The sequence below is a fragment of the Aspergillus pseudodeflectus genome, assembly GCF_044049435.1.
Source record: "Aspergillus pseudodeflectus strain CBS 756.74 chromosome Unknown BJX68scaffold_82, whole genome shotgun sequence".
Classification (NCBI taxonomy): domain Eukaryota; kingdom Fungi; phylum Ascomycota; class Eurotiomycetes; order Eurotiales; family Aspergillaceae; genus Aspergillus; species Aspergillus pseudodeflectus.
The window spans coordinates 32,405-50,801 of NW_027263858.1; the positions used below are offsets into that span (position 1 = coordinate 32,405).

Below are 18,397 nucleotides of genomic sequence, written 5' to 3' on the forward strand. Positions count from 1 at the left end.
TGTAAGTATCCAGGGGCTCGCTCGCCCCGTGGGTAATCGGGTAACTCGGTAGAACCTGATCGAACCCAGAACTGCTCTCCTACAGACAAACAAGGGATAGGATGTAGGTTAGACAGGAAGCTAGATCAATCGGATAGAAGGGTAATATGAAGATTGTCAGCTATAATACTCTGACTACCACTTTTGATAACGAGACTACGCTGTAGCGAGGTCCAATATACGTTTCTCTCCCTTAGTAGCTTTCCTGGCACGAGTAACTGGCCGCCGAGCGAACGTCGCCCTTGCCCTTGTACTTGGAGACGAGGGGCCAGAGGCACAGATTGCGCTTCACCTGCTTCCCCTCGGTGTCGGTAAAGTTGGCTGCCAGAGTCGCGGGCACTTTGTTCTTTTCAACCCAGTCGACCAGGGTGTTGAGAGGCGAGGTGGGCATGGGCCCATAGCCGTCAGCACAATGCCCGACTCCAGGAGCGAGGAAGAGACGATAAAAATTGTTGACGCGATCCTTGCCGCCCATAACCTGCTCGACCTGGTTTCGATAGCGGAGGGTGTTGTTTGCCATGATGATATTATCGCCCAGCCCATGCCAGCTCAGCAACTTTCCCCCATTCTGGCGGAAGGCCGTCAGGTCAGGGTCGCCAGTGCCGATGAAAACCCCGTACTGGGAGTACGCAGCGGCAAAAAGCTCCGTCACTTCCTCCGGCGTCTTGATTGAGGTCAGGTCATAGTTGGGATCTTCCTTGAGGAAGAGGCGGACCCACGTCCCCAGCGAGGGATCCAGGAACAATGTTGTCTCGCCGTCCTCGTCGGTCAGACTTCGGAGCAGGTAGCTGGAATCCACCCCGTAGTCATAGCCATCCCACAGCTGGACGCCGGCCGAGGACCTTGGCCCCTCGTCCACTAGCTTAACGATTTCGGCGATTTTGTCCGAGATGGTGATCTGCTTGCCGTAGCATTCAACCTTGGTGCCGACCACCGTGAACGGGTCGAACTCGCAGGCCTGGACGTTGCTGATGATCCCATCCTTGACTCCGTCTAGCTCGTCGCACTTGTCAATCCCAGTCTTCCGGAACACAGCGAGTTCGCATTGACTGGGAATCACCCCAACATAGTTCATCATGAATTGGGCCACCAGATTGCGAGCATAAGGCTCGGCCAGTGCAGGGCAGGAGCTCCCCCTAGACTGCCGTCGTAGTCGGTAGGGTATTTTTGCGCCATCATATGTCCCTAGCGGCCTCCGGTCGAACATCCGCTCCAATACGAGTGGTGGGGCTCTCGCACGTACAGACTCTTTGCCAGCTGTTTGCCGACGAGCGTCATCTCATGCAATGAACGCGATGCAAAGTCGACGAACAGACCAAGATCCGGTCCAGTCGACCCTTCTGGGAAGAAACCCTGGCCGCCGGCGTTGGTCGAGGCGGCAATATCCCCCTGGATCACAGGAACCACAAGGTCGGCTTCACCCCCTCCTGCAACCCACCCCCCTCCGCCGATTCCCTGGAAGCCCCGTTCCAGTCCTTGGCTGCCGGAAGCCAGACCCAAACCCTCACCTCGTCGTTCCCCCACGGATGAGTCAGGGTGACGTTCACGGAACACACTTTGCCACGTTGAAGCTCGGCCGTAGAGATTGAAACGACCTCAGCGCCTGGCACGGTTAGTGGTCGAACATCCTTGTATTTACGCCCATGGGGGCCTGCACTTGGAGGGGTGCCACTTTGAACCCAGGTGAGCTTCGAATCCCGGCCAAGCTTTTATGGAGATGAAATTCCCCGTCAGAGGTTTCATTGTCGGACAATCAATATAATCATGGCCACTCTCCAACAGTCTCATGACGCTAAGCTCTTGATGCTCAACGGTTTGCCACCAGCTCGAGCCATCCGGGCCGGATCCGGGCCGGACAAGAATCTAGGATATCATCGTCGGCCGAGGATCCCCCGAAAATTGTCTGAGGGCGGGGTTTCCTTTCCCCACACATTCCTTGTGCTCGGATCCTTCACGACGCAGGAATCAAGAATCCCTGCCTTCGCTGGGGAAAGGGACTCGTCCCCTCTCCTGATCACCACATCTCCCTCTGTTCCCAATGGCAGCCAACGCCAGACGCTCCATGCAAGCCTGCACGCGATGTCGGCAGCAAAAGGTATCAGTGTACACCCTTCAGTCACCGTCCTTGACCAACCATTGTGTTCTCCAGATTAAATGCTCGGGCGATGCCCCTTGCGGGCGCTGTGCCAAATTCGGGCGCGAGTGTGTCTTTGAGCCTCCCAGCACCGTCACCACCACCAGCTCCGTCTCAAGCAGCTCTGCCCAGATCCAGCAGCCTCTGACCCCCTCCGACCGCTCAAATCCGCTGAACCCGATCGATCGGGACGACCACAGCGAAGCGCGCGGTCGCAAACGAAGTTTCCACCAGATCATCAACAATCCCGATTACGGTCGGAGGACCTATTATCCTCCTGCTTGGTATGGGGAGCTCGTTCCAGAGGGCGACACTCCATATTCCACCGTCCAAGGACTGGAGGAACACCAGCTGTGGTCTCCAGATTACAACACCATCGACACTGCCTCTGACCGGTGTTCGATAAATGGCAGGAAGTATCTGGCCTCGTGTCTGGCCGACGCCAACATCACCGTCGCCAAAGCGCAGGAGATGTTCGCCCTGTTTGGCGAGCGAATGGCCCCCTTTATTCCAACATTCTATGACACCGACTTTAGTCGCCTGCCGGCTGAGCCTGTATACGCCCTCGCCGCCATCTATACAATCGCGCGTTATCTTCCCGACTCGAGCAGTTTACGCGGTCGCGTCGGCCGGATTTTGCGTCCACTGCTTGCTGATCTGGTGCTTTCTCCAGCGACGAGTGATCCAATGACTGCTGTTGGGAACATGCACGGGCTCGTCATTCTCTACGGCTGCTCAGAAGCGACCGGCCCCAGCCTTGGTAGCACATGCGAGTCAACGGATGATTTCGATATGCTCACCCTCAAGGGAATTGCCGAGGCATACGCGGTCAAAACAAAGCTGGGCGTTGACTGTTATCTCACCAAAGTGTCTGCTCAGCTGCCTCTGCTCTGGGTCGTGTGGCTGTACACCATGAGCCATCAGTATGAGTACCCACTTGACCCCATCGCATTTCCTCGCTGACCCCAGTTTCTCTTAGCTGCGCCGTTATCCACGGCTGCCCCCGATCCCTTTCCGACTCTGCAGAGCTCCTCCGCGCCAAAGCTCTCCTCGAGCAGAGTGTCGACCATCCCCGAATCCGCGTGCTTCTTGGCGAATGCGACTTGTTCCTGCTCTGGGAGAGATTGATCAACACCCCTGGCACACCCCCTGCAACCATCGAGGACGCCTTGCACACTTGGAACGTTGATTGGCAGCGCTCTTTCACGAGCGGTAAGCATTCCAACAATAAAGGCACTATATGGTTTGCTAACCAGCCATTTGCGCGAAGCCCCAAGCGCCGGGAGATACTTGCAGTTACACCTCTTCTTCACGCGTTTCCACCTGCTCACCCATCTCCTGGATATAAGCGGAGAACATCGCGTAGCAGTTGCCGAGAGTCTTGATGCCGCCAACGACCTTCTACAGTGTATTCGGGGCCTCTCCCCCATCGCCAAGGACCGTCTTCGCTAACTGAGTGATTTTGCCTTTGTGTTGATGGCCTACGTCTCCTTGTATATCCTCCGGGCACTCGCGTCAAACGTAACCTCCCCAGGACGCAGGACCGAGTTCCTGCAGCTAGTCAATGAACTGGGAGCGATGATGCAGTCCCTTGGCCCACAGGCCGACACGCGTCCCTTTGTCTATGGGGTCGCCCTCCGGTCAATGTGCAAACAACATGAAAACTCGCCGCTAGAGGACTTGAGTCCTCGTGTTGAGAACGTCAATCAGCCTCACGGTCTTGTGAGCACGCCCTCCCTCATTCAAGACTCGCAGACCGAGCCTGAGCTCTCCATGCCGGCGGACGCGACGATGAACCCGGCCCTGCTCAGCCAGGGTCGCTATTCAAAGGAAATATGGGGGTTAAGTCACGACATGTCGATTTTTGACGGCCTGATGGCGGGGATTCCAGTCCCGGATGAGACATGATTGACCACCAAACCATGCAAGATACCAACGACAATCCAACCAGTTCGTCCGAATGACAAGACAGGCTGGCACACTCAAGTTTGGGATGACAAAGGCACATAAGAGTCTCAGTCGAGCCGCAGTATCGAGGTACCGTCCGTCTGCGATTTTCATGCGAACCATGCAAATCAAGCTGACATATTTCGGCAGTTTTGCTCGTAGAATCATGCATATACGCCGGAAACGGCCTTTTCATGACAGTCTACACCAGGACAATGCTCTTGGCACTTCTGGCTCGATTCCCATCCGCATGCGATATACGAGACGCCCACGGGTAACTCGACGTTTTGTCCTTATATGGAAGAATGCCTATGGGGCTGCGCACATGAAGGATTCGTCGATCTAACCCCGCTTCGCATCTTCGTCTTGCGAATTATTGGATTTGCTCTGGATTTTTTCTTCACTGGAAATCCACATGCCGGGGACATGGACTACCACCTACCGCTCTACGTGCAGGTGTGGAACGATGATCGCTGCGGATGATTTGATTTACCACCCGCTGAACACGAATACATAGGGATAAGCGTAAATATGCTATGGCTCTTGCATACATATTAGCCGAATGTAGTCATACTCCTCACTGTTATTGACCTTCTGGCCCAGAGGCGTGTACGTCCAGCGACTAATGTACGACTTGAAGCTCGTCTTGCCTCTATTAGTAGTTGCATATGTTCCAAGCAAAGACGCTAAAGTGCTCCTATATCAGATACCTAATAGGCTGCAGATACAGGAAATAAGAGAACTTACCAGTAAATTAAAGGACCACTTCCCCAAGAAACAATTTCCCCACCGGCGGAGCCGAGGACCTTCGACTCGTGGGGGTCTGGAAGGTGTAGAGACGGAGAAGACAAAAGCGCGATCATCATGGGCTGCCACCTGTAAGCGGATGGGTTCCTTATTCCACTGTTTTGGCAGCGGCACGACCACCGGCTTGGGAACTGTGACATTGGGTTTGCCAAAGGCGACTGTGTTTAGCCGGATGTGCGGAACGAGACCCGTTTGTGGGAGACGAAGCATGATGAAGCCGAGATCGACGTGCTGGCGACTCGTCACGAAGAGGGAGATACCTGTTTCCTGGAGCGGAGCCGTCAGCTGGGCAGATATGTAAAACAACACTGAATTCAAAGAAAGTGTGCGACTGTCGGCGGGCGATAAAGGTCTGTCCATCCTTGGGCAGATAGCCGGGGTAAGCGGTCAGATTGGCTCTTGACGCCCGGAGAGCGAGCGTATTGGGGTGGCCACGAGGGGATATGGCGTATTCAGTGGCACGGTTTGGAGTCCTTTGAACAAATCCGTAGCGGGTATTGAAAACAGACAGTCCCACAGTCGCCCTGGATTGCTCAGTTTCCTCGCATCCCCGTCACTCCACCCATCCACGACCAAACGTCACCGGATACGTGTGACTGGGCACCGAAATGCATCCGTTTCTAGTAATCCAAAGTGTGCTCCTCGTCCTCGTCACCGTCTTTATGATACTGCGCATCTACTGTCGCTGGTGGCTAATGCGGGCTCTTGCCATGGACGATGCACTGAGCTGCTGGGTACGGTAGATGCCATTCCCTCACATGGCGGTGCAGCTCACACGGTCTCTGCAGATAATTTACAACGCACGCACCATTACATACTACGTGATTCTGGCACCCATCAAGGAGGAGGATTCGCAGAGACTCATCGTAAGTTTCTTCGCCGGCTGCTTGACTGAATCTGGGCTAAGGAAAGGCGACAGATGGGAGCGTGGGTCATGATCCTGCCTTACTCGGCAGGCACGTGTGCGATTAAGCTGCCCTAATCCAGAACCCTGTACCGCATAGTACAGCACACGGCCATGAGCAGGAGTATTATAGCAATCGCCGGTGCAACGCTGGTCGTGACAATCCCCCAGTTCGCGACGACTCTTTTCCACTGCCGGCCACCAGTGCTCTCTGGACCGGGCCCACGCCTGAAAACAATTTTCAGCGTCATTGCAACCCCGACGCGATCTTCCAAGGCAGCATTCTGGTCCATAGCATCATGATCCTAGTGGCAGACGTGTCTCTGGGACTCGTGATTCCAATCCTTTTGCTGCGGAAAACCTCGATGCTTTTGGCGATTAAGATCTCGGCCGGCCTCACGATTGGGGTGGGATCATTGTACGTGAACGGTGTACCCTTTGCTTCGCCGCAGAATCTCGGACTATCTGGCTACATAAAACGTCGCCCAACAGCTCCTAAGAGATCCAACAACTTTATTACATGCTGAGGCGTTTCGTCCGTCGCGGTCTCTTGTGCACACTGTCCTCGCTATTCATTCCACGACCCCTCCCAGCCGCCGTCCGACGTCTCATAGGACTTGGTCAATCGAAAACTACGAAACGCCGCTGACTCTGGGAAGCCAGCATGCTGTCAGTTTCAAAGATATCAAAAATGCTTGCATTGCGGTACGGAGGTCGCTCCACGGTATCCTATTACGAGCGTCGCGCCGCTTTCGGCCCGTCATAGCGCCCAGCCTGCATGCCTCACTGATAAATTGTGATGTGGAAGGCTGCATGCTCCTCATCAACGATCCTGCGGTGGACATCAATGCCGAGCATCCAGAAATGGGAACCCCGATCGCCTGGCTCTGGAAGAATTATGAGCTTTACGCCAACCAACCCACCGCTCGTCCAAAATTCTATGATAAGACTACTTTCGAGCAAATCGCGACTCTCCTTGCAGGCACTGGAAGACTCGCTTGCCGGGACGGACTTTACTTTGTGGACAAGAATATGGAGCGATTGGGATGTCTACGTTATGATGGCTTCTGGAAGGCGCCGCAGTTATTCATTTCTAGGAATCCCCGGGCTCTATGGCTTGGCCGAAATGTGATTGAGCTGTTCGGGTATGGTATTCTGAAAGGATCCAAAGCAGAAGTGGAACAACATTCCCAGGGAAAAGGAGAGGGAGGGGGAGTGGGAGTGGAAGGGCTCAATCAAATTGTTCATTTGGTTACACACCAAGGAATATGGCGTCCAACAAGCCTAACCCATCCTAATATCGGAGGAGTGGTAGATGGCGAGTGGTACGGATTCGGTTACTTGACTCCATTCGACCCGAGGTTCGGCATACTACTACGACTTCTATGAAGCAGTTCATGCTGCAACAGGTCGAGTCCGACCCATCAACCCATTTCTCCTCTCAAGACTTACAAAGGATATTTTCTTCTACGAACAAGTCCATCAATCTCGGCTATTTACTACAAAGAGCAGACGTTGATCTCCCGGGCGCTGCCTGTGCAGTCGGCGCCGGAGAAGGCGCGGATCTTGAAGGAGAAGGCACTTGGCATGGGAGCAACCAGGCCGAGGGTAAGGGGCTTGAGGAGATGCATTGACGACACCTGCCGAGACGCCGACATCCCCAACACCAAGTCCTTCCGCGTCCTTGCCTACGGGGCCCATCGTCAACGAGCGAATTTCTACCGATATGGGAGTTGCATGGAGGAGCGGCAGGGTTGGTGGGCGGATGGGGGCAGCGAGACCTTCTTGAAGGATAAATGTATTACTCTGGATTGGGCCGCGACGGCATATGGGTCTATCTCGGCTTAGGTGTCTTGCATAAAATGAAGGTGGAATGCGCGGTGATCTATTCTTTTAATTATTCTAGCACATAAAAGTGATATTAACACCGTGTAAAAATGGACTGACGGCTCAATGATCCTGCACATATGGTCCCTGTATCGTTACTAAAATAGATACACAATGGAGCACCACTGATTAACTCTGTATTCCTCCCTTTGTCAACAAAGTAATTCTTTATCTTTGTTATTCAATTCATGAAGTTCAATCTGGCAACGTTGTCGCGGGCAAAGCCTTAATCATCACTAGAGCCTTCTCAGCTGAGCATTTGCGTCGTTCAGTAAGCACGAGGCGACTGTAGTCTGCGCAGATTGCCAGCCCAGTCCACGTTGATCTGTAAGCACTGGCAACCAAGACATTGTCACGGCGCGAAGTTCAACTTAGTGCATTCGAATAGCTCTCCAGGATGATTCACGAGGAGCTGCTAGAAGTCAAAAATTCGGCCGGAAACCTTGTTATACTCTCGCTAGCCGAGGAAATTTTTAATGAGTATAAGCCTGCCGTTTTGGGTTTAGATATTGTTACCTGGACCCGCTGGACTTTTTAGTTTTGCGCGCAAGTCAAAGTAGTCACTGGTCAATGTACTCACAAGCTCAGATCAAAGAGAATATGGTCTTGTATTTGATTAGGTCCAACAGGCTGACAAGGTAAGCTGTCCACTGAACTTAATGCAGATCCCCTGCGACTGCAGATTAGCTTGTCTCCATTGTGTAGGTTGCCGTGAGCAAATCAATGAGTGCCTATGAATAATGTTATTGATCACCTGCCGAGTCTGTCGAGGGACCAAATCCAACAGCACACTGGTCTCCCAGACAAAAGCAATTGCCCCTGCATAGTTACATTGCGTGTCCGACATGTAAAGAATAAATTCCTGAATGGGGGACTCAATACGCCCAAGGAACCACAAAGCTTCTAAGAACAGTCTATAGTTCTTCGACGTCATGGCACGAGGGCCTGTGTCTCTTTTGCCCAGGCTGGGGCCGGAGAAGCAATGCTTCCCGGTGCGGGGTTAAGTCTGGGGGGCCTAACGGCCCGGACACAGCCTGGATCCGGGGCGTCAAGTGCGAGGGGATCCTCGCGTCTGCAGCTCCGCCTATCTATCCTCGGCCCAGGGAGGCTTCCCTCCCACCAGCCCAACTATAAGCCGGCAAGGGTATCCCGGATATGACGTAATGCGTCGACCAAGCGATCTATCTGGTCGAACACTCTTTAGAGGCGCTACCGCACAATCAATCCGCAGCCTGTAGCCAAGAAACATCATGAAGATTCTCGTGGCCTCACTCTTGCCGCTTGCCAGCTGGGCCTCTGAGCTCACTGTGAGCACAACCAGCGGCACCGTTCAGGGGTTCTACAACGACTCCTCGGCTCAGACAGTTCGTGCGTTCCTCGGAATTCCCTACGCGGAGCCCCCAGTTGGAATTCGGCGCTGGGCACCGCCAGTCCCAAAGAAATCCCTCAAATCCTGGCTGGATGCGCACGAATTTGGCCCCAGCTGCCCGCTGCGCTACAGTCCCAGCGACAACGACATTTATAGTGTCCTGCCGTATAGCCCACCGCACCCAGACTACATTTCCGAGGATTGCCTGTCGTTGAATATATGGGCACCGTCACGCCGGCATACCAGCTTGGCTGGAAGGTCGAAGGAAGCAGCCGTACTTGTGTTCATCCATGGTGGGGCCTTTGTTAGTGGAACATCTGCAGTTCCCTTCTATGACGGTGCTCCCTTCGTTCGTGACAATGAAAATGTGATCATCGTCACTCTCAAGTTTGTCGTTCAAACTCCAAACCTATCTATCACTGCTAACGCGCGCAGTTACCGGCTGGGTATATTTGGATACCCCAACGCTCCTGGACTGCCCGTTGGCAAGCAGAATGTTGGGCTCCTCGATCAGGTCAGTCTGTCTGTGACATTCAACGTCGACTATCCATGTTAATTGGAGGTAATAGAGGCTCGCTGTCAAGTGGCTACGAGACAACATTTCCCAATTCGGCGGGGATCCTAAGCGCATCACCCTGCTTGGTCAGTCTGCTGGTGCAATCTCAGCCGACATGTATGTATATGCGGTATGTACTCGCTTCCTGGGTCTCTTGCCAGCACTACTCATTTTGGCCAGTATCATATGGATCCTCTCGTACATGGGATCGTCATGCAGTCTGGCACCGCCGCTCTGTTCAGCAGCAGCGACTTCACGCACTCCGGCTGGCAGAATGTCTCCGAAACACTCGGTTGTACCCAGCGTGATCCTGCTCGGAACCTGAAATGTATGCGAGAACTTCCAGTTCGGGATGTTTTACAGGCGGCGGTTGGGCAACTCTTCGTCCCTGTGCAGGACAATATCACGGTTTTTTCCAACTACTCGCACCGTGCAGAGCTGGGTAAACTGGCTAAGATTGTATGTGCATCCGTGAGGCAAAGCCAGGGGATCAATACCAGAGCTGACCTTGCTCGACCAGCCGGTACTTGTGGGCAGTAATGCCCAGGAGAGTTTCACGGGCCCACTTGATGGGCCTGGCCCAGATAAAGACACGGCCCAAGCCTTAACGACAGCTTTGTTCACGTGTCCAGCTGATGCCGCAGCACGGTAAAACCCCTTTCCAGCCATGCATGCCATAGAAACTCATCGTTGTCCGCAGAGCTCGTCGAGACCACCATATCCCTAGCTGGCGGTACCTTTACCATGGAAACTGGACAAATCTGAGCCCTGTTCCATGGCTTGGTGCCTATCATTCAAGCACGTACATTCCACGAAACAGATATATCAAGCTGCTAACAGACTTTGCAGGTGAACTGCCCTTGGTATTTGGTACATACAATCTATCTCAGCCCACATTGCGCGACCAAGTGTTGGCAAGCAAATATGTCCAAGGTGTGTCTCTTTCGACATGCGGCAAATGCAGCCAACTAATTTCTATAGGTGCCTGGGCAGCATTTGCACACGACCCGCATGATGGGCTGAGCGCATACGGATGGCCCTTGTACGATGCCCAAGGTCAGTTATCATTAATCAGGCGTGCAGATCCGATTCTAATTCTGCGTTTAGACTCGACCTTGGTCAGCCTAGCACTGGACAATCGTCCGGATCCTGTCTTCACCAAGGATCCCCTCGCAGGCCTGTGTGGAAGCACAAACTGACACGGCTCGTTGGCTTCGGTGGCCCGTCAACTTTGCCACAGGTCTCGTATAGGATTATACATTTATTCTACGCAATAGAAAACAAAATGGGCACCCGTGACTGGCTGGAGAACTGCCTGGTCGGTCTATTGTACTCACTACATAGTCAAGTTTATACACGGATGAGCTTTCCCTCCCATTACACACAATTCTTCTGTCGGGGTCAGGACGGACTAGTAGAAAAATGGACGTTAGATATGCTTGACCTCTACATCTCACGTGTACTACAATGCAGCCTGTGCTTCATGGTAATGTATTGCAGATACTCCAGTCTCTGGTTGTGCTTCTGGCATTAGACAAACGCTCGTATCCGAGTAGTGAGAAGTGCAGACACTTCGCGTTGCCTCGACAACTCGCAGACGGTCTGCTGCAAGATTTCAGAAGCTCCACGACCGTGAAACGTGGTCTTCAACCCCACCGTTAAGGTTAACCGTGGCTTCCGTCACAGACCTGGGCGCGGCGAGCAGCCGGATCCGGCTCGCTTGCGCCCGGTTACCCCAGGCCAAGACGGGTCCAGGTCTTTATTCCGGGGAGATGTTCTATTCGACCTCGGCTGGATATGGTACGTCACCCGACGGCTCATATTGATCAGTGACGGCCGGCCCGGCCGGCTTCTTCAATTCCTGGATCTACCTGGCGAGAATAAAGCTTGCACTGTGGCCGACCACGTTTTCCGTTGTACACCCTTGCTCGTTTCGCGAAGTTCGTACAGCATGTTGCACCGTGGCTGGGCGCTCCTTGCTGCTTCTCTCGCCTTTGGCGGGGTTGCGTCGGAGAAAATCACCGATGACACGCACTTTTACGGCCAGTCGCCTCCTGTCTACCCTGCTCGTGCGACCTCTCCCCCTGACTTGTCCGGTGTTCCCCATCTAAATCCTCTCGTGTAGCTGATGCGAAGCCCCATGGAGACTGGCGAGCGGCCATCCAGAAGGCCCAGAAATTGGTCTCCCAACTGTCTCTGGAAGAAAAGGTGCGATATTTGGGGTGTTTCTGCTGGGTATGGGGAGCTAATCTTTGCCAGGTCAATCTGACAGCCGGTTATCCTTCAACCACTGGCTGTGCTGGAATGATCGCCGCCATAGAGCGTGTGCATTTCCCCGGTCTCTGCCTCCAGGACGCTGGACACGGAGTACATAACACGGATTTTGTTCACTCGTGGCCAAGCAACATTCATATCGGCGCCTCGTATGCAACCACAAAGCAACAACTCGAATTTACCCATACTGACACTGCGCAGATGGAACAGCGTCCTCGCACGCCAAAAGTCCCTGGCCCAGGCGGGAGAATTCAAGAGAAAGGGCGTCAACATCATGCTTGGGCCTTCAGTCGGACCATTGGGCCGCGTTGTAACTGGTGGCAGGAACTGGGAAGGTGGGCATCCCTTGATCCATCCAAGGCTGGATGGTAATCTCACAGCACTCCAGGTTACTCGGTCGATCCGTATTTGTCCGGGGTTCTAGTCAAGGAGACTGTGCTTGGAACGCAAGAAGGCGGCGTGGTGGCCACCACCAAGGTAAGTTGGCATGAGCTCAAATTTCCTGGAAGCGAGGCCGACTGTTGTAGCATTACATCGCCAACGAGCAAGAGGCTCGTCGCGGTGGTTCCAACAAGACCGTCGCAGTCTCGTCCAACATTGACGACGTGACCATGCATGAACTCTATCTATGGTTAGTTTCTCTCTTCTGCGCGGTGACCCAGACTGACAACCAGTGGCCAAGGCCTTTTCAGGATGCGCTGCATGCCGGAACCGGGAGTATCATGTGCTCGTACCAGCGGATCAACAACTCCTACGGGTGCCAGAATAGCAAGGCCCTGAACGGTATCCTTAAGACGGAACTCGGTTTCCAGGTAGCCCTCTCGTCTCTACCCTCCATAGGCACATATCAACCCAAAATTTAGGGCTTTGTCGTGACAGACTGGAATGCTCAGCATTCAGGCGTTGCATCTGCATTGGCTGGTCTGGACATGGCCATGCCAGTCCCATACGACTTTTGGGGCCCTCATCTGCTCGAGTCTGTGCGGAATAGCTCTGTCCCGGAGTCTCGCGTGGATGATATGGTCGTACGGTATGCCACCCCTCCCATTCCAATCCAGGCGCTTGTGTGCTTGCTGACTGCTCTACAGGATTCTGTCATCCTGGTATCACATGGGCCAAGACTCGAGATTCCCAGAGCCTGGCTTTGGGCTGGCCAAGAACCTTGCACTACCACACCCAATCGTGGAAGCCCGCAAACCCTCGGACAAGCCAATCCTCCGGCAGTCTGCCATCGAAGGGCATGTCCTGGTAAAGAATACCAAGGGGGCCCTTCCGCTAAAGAAGCCAAAGCTGCTCTCGATCTTGGGCTACTCGGCAAAAGCCCCGGACCGCAACATGGTTCCGTCCGAGGGACCATCTGCCTGGGCCTGGGGATTCCAGTCTGGCAATAGTAGCGAGCTCATCGAGGGCATCCTGCTTTCGGAAAATGGCGTGGTTCGCACACTGTCCCCGACGGGGTACAACGGGACCCTGGTTCATGGCGGTGGTTCTGGTGCCACCTCACTTTCGACCTTCCTTTCCCCCTTTGATGCCCTCATGGTCCGGGCGGACAAGGAGGACACCCAACTGTACTGGGATTTTAGTACGTCAGATCCCATCGTTTCTGGCGTCAGTGATGCCTGTCTCGTCTTTGGTAATGCGCAGGCCTCCGAAGCTATGGATCGGCGAAACTTGAGAGACGACTACACCGATACCCTGATCCTGAATGTAGCTCGCAAGTGTTCCAACACGATTGTGATTCTTCACAACGCCGGCCCGCGCATTGTGGATCCATGGATCGACCATCCCAACGTGACTGCCGTTGTCTTTGCCCACCTCCCCGGCCAGGACACTGGGAAAGCCCTAGTGTCACTTCTTTATGGAGAAGTCAACTTTTCTGGCAAGCTTCCGTACACGCTGGCCAAGAACGAATCCGACTATGGCGCTTTGCTCCTCCCCGACCTCCCAGAAGGCGACTTTGTCGACTTTCCCCAGAGCGATTTCTCAGAAGGCGTCTATATCGACTATCGCCATTTCGATCGAGATGGCATTGAACCCCGATATGAGTTTGGATTCGGCCTGAGCTACACCACCTTTCAGTATCAGAACCTCAAAATCCGCACCAAGCAGCGCCACCCCAAGCAGTACCCCGAGGCTCCGATTGTGTCTGGAGGCGCATCCGACATCTGGGACGTGGTCGCAACGGTGACGGCTGAGGTCAAAAACACTGGCTCTGTTACCGGCGCTGAAGCAGCCCAGCTGTACGTTGGCATCCCCGGCGGCCCCGTCAAACAGCTCCGTGGATTCCAGAAACCTACGATCCGCGCGGGAAAGATCGAAAAGGTCACTTTCAAGTTGACTCGAAGAGACCTTAGTGTGTGGGATCCGGTGGTGCAGAAGTGGCGGCTGCAGAACGGCGAGTACAAGATCTACGTCGGTTCCAGCAGCCGGAAGCTCCCTCTGACCGGGGACTTAAAGATCGGGAGGTAAGATAGCTAGCTGCTGTGAGATGCTGTATATATTATAAAAGCTTCTATATGAGCGCATGCTCGGCGGTATATAGATTTGTTCTGCAATCAATCTCTTCGGGAACAGCCCTAGTATATGCACCACCATTGGCAGCCTACGTCTTATGCGATGGCATGTCAAGCAGCTGGAGAGTTGCATAATTCAAGCAATCGAGATGCAAATCTTAGGCACATTTCAAAGAGCGCGATGTTTTTCATGTTCATGAACCAGAGTCACTGTTATTAATACACGAAAGGCAGGGGTCCCCCTATTAGCCGACCCGGACAAGTTACAGGACTAGAGTAACAATCATAATCAACGAGATCCCATAGTATCTCGTTTTTCTCAAGCCTTTGCGGGCACTCGTCTTCTCCTCGATTCTCACATTTGAGACGCACAAAACACAATTGCGACCCCATATACTGGCCACGAACTTAATACGTATACAGAAAGGTCGATCTCGCCTCGTCCGCAACCTGGATTCCATTGTCAGTCTCATCTTACATATGTGAGCGAGTAGTCACAGCGCATACCTCTGAATCCTCTTCGTCCTCGAGCCACAATCTCGCCGCGGTCGGCACGACGGTTCATGTACCAGAAATAGGCATTGAGCAGGACTACCATGACAATGCTTGCAAGGCAGCATGCAATGCATGCCCAGAGACCCGGTCGAAACAGCGGGGCATCGGATGGACTTGGATGGAGAGTGTCAGTTGATTTAAAGCGCGTAGATGGTCGACCCCAGCTGGGCGATTAAGGGAACTCACCGAAAGACCAAACTCCCAGCAATGCCACCAACATCTCCGAAGCTAACAAAAATTGCACTGGCACAAGCACGCTTCCACTGGCCACGGATGTTGTTGGCCTGATACGCCATCAGCAGAGGAATGTTGCTGTTGATGCCGCCTCCCGCCAGGAAGAGCCCGAGGAAGCGCACGCCAACGATGCTGTGAAATCCAATCAAGGCCAACCCCAGTATTCGCTACAGACATGTTAAAGAGAATGAGCGGGCCCGGGATCCTCCATTTACCGCCGACCCAGCCGACGAAAAACATGCAGCAGGCGGCCCAGAGCATCGGGGTAATCTGCAGCAGCTGGGTCGCTGTGGCATCGAAGCCCATTCCGGCCGTTAGAATGATCGGGGTGAAGAAGGAGAGGGTATATCCCTGGGTGGAGGTACAGAAGAAGAGCAGTCCAAACACCCCGAGCTTGAAGTCCAACGCTTGCTGAGCAAACAGCTTAAGCGAGAATCTGGCCCCGTTCGCATCCCCGCGGTCGGCGTTGACTCGCGCCACGACCCAGGCGCGCTCATGGGCAGAGAGGAACTTCTAATTATTTCTCTCCGAGTCCGGAAAGTCGACGAGAAGGATGTATCCGGCCATCGCGATGACACACGTGAGGGTGCCCTCGACGATGAAGAGCCACCGCCAGCCTCCCATGCCTCTGACCCCATCAAGATGAACGAGCTGTAAGATAACGAGGTCAGCCTCTCATGCGGTAAATATCTCGCGAAACCTCTTACCCCGTACGCCATGAGGCCAGCCAGCGCGCCAGCAACCGCTCCAAAGGCGTAGAACAATCCATAACGCTTACCCACCTCGTCTGTGAGGTTATGACCGCCGTCAGCGAAATTGCGGACACGAAACTAGCAGGAAAAAGGTGCGAAGCACCTACATCTATTGTACCAAGTGCTGAGGAGATATACACAGCTTGGGAAAAAGCCCGCTTCAAACAGGCCAAGAAGCACACGGAGGGCAGCCAACTGGTCCCACTTCTTGGTGACGCCCATGCCAATCATGACGACTCCCCAGAGGAAGGTGATGCCGGCAAGGTGGATGCGTGGGCCCAGCCAGCGGACAAGGACGGTGGATGGAGGCTGGAAGACGACGTACGTGATGAAAAAGACCAAAACAATCACCGACTAACGTTATAGAATAGCCGTTAGCACAGGGCACTGACAAAGCAGCAGCGAGAGCCAAGGCATACATAACGGTTGCCGATCAAGTTCAAATCCTCAATCATCCCGGCGACACTGGCAGCGGCGACGTTGGTCCGGTCGACAAGCGAGACGCAGTACATCAAGCCGACGATCGGGATCAGCCGCCGGTCAATGCGCCGCTTGATGCGCCGCTGGTCGTCGTCGGACAGGCCCATCGAGCGCCCGATCTCCGCTTCGGACACGGAGGCACGTTTGGGGATTTCATCGTGCTCAGCTTCCCAGCCTCGCCTACCTGGATCGCAGTGTTGTTCATTTTGTTGCTCAGTGGGTCTCACTCTGACCTGGGGAACAATTTGGGGAATTCTGGCCCCTGATAAAAGGCTCGTCGCCCAGTTCACGTGGCTGGAGCGTCCGGCACGTCCGGCCCGGACGAAAACTGCCCATTCTTTTCTTTTGCTCTTTCTCTCTCCTGTCAAACTTCAAAACGCTCTCGCTCGCTCCCTGATTCCCACTTGGGCCGATCCTGGAGCGCGATTCCTTCCGCCATTGCCTCGCTCCAGATCGCCGCCTCCTCCTCAACCCGGATGTGCAGGTTGCGTGCCGGATACGCCACGCCACTGTCCGGGTCCGCGCTGGTTCCGGTTGGAGACAAAGTTACGGTCTTGTACAGCAGTGGCTTGAGCGTGGTTGCGGCCGTGCCGAGGATGCTGACCTCAAATTCAATGTCCATCCAGATGACCAGCCGGTCCAACACTGCATCGCCCATAAGGAGTAGAGCGGTGTACACCACCCGCGCCACCGTCGCAACACTCGCTCGTGAAGTATTTTGTTCTACATTATCGGAAACGGAAGATAGGTCTGTCGCGTTATTTGCCTTTTGCGTAGGATTCGGATATATACACAGGCATTCCTACCGCCATCGGTGAGATTCTGAGGCTGCCTTCGCTCCCTGATCCAATAACTCGTGCTCAATCTTCCCGTCCACGGTACGGCGTAAAGCTACGGCACAAAGGCACTGCCCCAGAGCCAGTGCCTAAGGGGTTTCATTTCGAGATTGATGTCGCTGTAGAAGCCGGATCGCCTGCGATATATCGCTCCTTGCAAAACGTAGTCCCTCTTGCAGGCTAGCTATAGAGCGTTCTTGCAGCGCACCCCCCTGCTCTAGCTTCCGGTATTTCGCTTCCCAACCGGTACATGTATGAGACATGGTTTCCGCATGGCGCTGAATACGACCAATCTCGCTCCTGAGCTTCTCGTTCTCGAGGCTTAGCCGCTGAATGATGGCAGTGAAAGACTCGCCGCCAATAGAAGGCTTCTATGGTCATATTTGAATTCAGATCGCGACAAAGACGAGGCGATGCGTAGCAACACCGACCCCAGGGTCGCGTGGACTTACGTCATCTTCACCGAGGCACGTTGGTTCAATATCCACGAGAACTTCGGGGCGTACCGCTTCGATCGACACGCCCAGCTCCGCACATATAGCGTCATACCGTCCCACCGACCCATTGCTCAGACTTCCCTGTAGGAGGCGGGCTGATCGATCGGTAATGGACCACGCATACCCATCATCCTGAGATGGCTGCAAGCGAACTTCGCTGGGCGCAATGCGTAATCCGAGACGGTCATCTAGGGAGCTCTGTCAGTCCCTACCCCTACAATGGACCATTGGGGCGTACAGATATGATTGGCCAGAGCTTCCCGGCACTGCTGCCGTCGTCGAGCTCGCTTCTCATTGCTGGACCGAGCCATTCTCACACTTTGTCCTCGATCGATGTAGGAGCTGATCAGATCGCCTGTGGCCTAGATATGTATTATGTGCTACTCAACATGTCGTACTTGAAGCCCAGGTGGTTGAATAGGCCCCGGGGAAGTACAGTCACTGTCCACAAAGGGACATGGGACTCTACTTCACGACCAGCTGTGTATGTGTGAAAACCGGGGGAGGAGATAGTGACAGTCGATTAAATCTGATGCCATTCGTTCGGCTGGGCGTAAGCTGATCTCCACCAGTATTATATATTGCCCGGAGTATAAGTGGCCAATTAGAACAA

General features: G+C 54.0%; 7 protein-coding genes across 7 annotated transcripts; 4 read left to right on the plus strand and 3 right to left on the minus strand.

Moving 5' to 3' along the window:
* Positions 1-232: 232 nt before the first annotated feature.
* Positions 233-1,782, minus strand: BJX68DRAFT_272485 (tannase and feruloyl esterase-domain-containing protein; the record flags this gene model as incomplete). Its single annotated transcript, XM_071047215.1, has 4 exons — positions 233-1,175; positions 1,283-1,494; positions 1,548-1,642; positions 1,719-1,782. The coding sequence occupies 4 exons, from the start codon at positions 1,780-1,782 to the stop codon at positions 233-235; spliced, it is 1,314 nt and encodes a 437-aa protein (XP_070893132.1).
* Positions 1,783-2,075: 293 nt separating this feature from the next.
* Positions 2,076-4,081, plus strand: BJX68DRAFT_279733 (Zn(II)2Cys6 transcription factor domain-containing protein; the record flags this gene model as incomplete). Its single annotated transcript, XM_071048788.1, has 5 exons — positions 2,076-2,134; positions 2,189-3,096; positions 3,153-3,385; positions 3,444-3,579; positions 3,631-4,081. Coding segments are annotated over 5 exons (1,787 nt in total), but the record flags the coding sequence as incomplete, so codon positions are not given.
* A 1,454-nt stretch (positions 4,082-5,535) lies between these two features.
* On the plus strand, positions 5,536-7,679 carry BJX68DRAFT_272488 (uncharacterized protein; the record flags this gene model as incomplete). The annotated part of the gene is made up of 5 exons (XM_071047216.1): positions 5,536-5,661; positions 5,716-5,793; positions 5,915-6,249; positions 6,491-6,981; positions 7,339-7,679. The coding sequence occupies 5 exons, from the start codon at positions 5,536-5,538 to the stop codon at positions 7,677-7,679; spliced, it is 1,371 nt and encodes a 456-aa protein (XP_070893134.1).
* Positions 7,680-8,968: 1,289 nt separating this feature from the next.
* On the plus strand, positions 8,969-10,842 carry BJX68DRAFT_272489 (Alpha/Beta hydrolase protein; the record flags this gene model as incomplete). Its single annotated transcript, XM_071047217.1, has 9 exons — positions 8,969-9,474; positions 9,523-9,601; positions 9,657-9,773; positions 9,824-10,102; positions 10,164-10,291; positions 10,344-10,426; positions 10,493-10,576; positions 10,625-10,699; positions 10,751-10,842. The coding sequence occupies 9 exons, from the start codon at positions 8,969-8,971 to the stop codon at positions 10,840-10,842; spliced, it is 1,443 nt and encodes a 480-aa protein (XP_070893135.1).
* A 752-nt stretch (positions 10,843-11,594) lies between these two features.
* On the plus strand, positions 11,595-14,386 carry BJX68DRAFT_279735 (beta-glucosidase; the record flags this gene model as incomplete). The annotated part of the gene is made up of 10 exons (XM_071048789.1): positions 11,595-11,712; positions 11,769-11,851; positions 11,903-12,066; positions 12,119-12,252; positions 12,306-12,394; positions 12,445-12,548; positions 12,600-12,729; positions 12,781-12,947; positions 13,006-13,255; positions 13,325-14,386. 10 exons carry the CDS (start codon positions 11,595-11,597, stop codon positions 14,384-14,386), a joined length of 2,301 nt encoding a protein of 766 aa, XP_070893136.1.
* A 518-nt stretch (positions 14,387-14,904) lies between these two features.
* BJX68DRAFT_259146 (major facilitator superfamily domain-containing protein) lies at positions 14,905-16,656 on the minus strand (the record flags this gene model as incomplete). Its single annotated transcript, XM_071043648.1, has 9 exons — positions 14,905-14,948; positions 14,986-15,098; positions 15,172-15,351; positions 15,395-15,732; positions 15,766-15,870; positions 15,927-16,006; positions 16,079-16,325; positions 16,391-16,570; positions 16,636-16,656. 9 exons carry the CDS (start codon positions 16,654-16,656, stop codon positions 14,905-14,907), a joined length of 1,308 nt encoding a protein of 435 aa, XP_070893137.1.
* Positions 16,657-17,289: 633 nt separating this feature from the next.
* On the minus strand, positions 17,290-18,012 carry BJX68DRAFT_279736 (uncharacterized protein; the record flags this gene model as incomplete). The annotated part of the gene is made up of 2 exons (XM_071048790.1): positions 17,290-17,655; positions 18,010-18,012. The coding sequence occupies 2 exons, from the start codon at positions 18,010-18,012 to the stop codon at positions 17,377-17,379; spliced, it is 282 nt and encodes a 93-aa protein (XP_070893138.1). The 3' UTR covers positions 17,290-17,376.
* Positions 18,013-18,397: the final 385 nt, after the last annotated feature.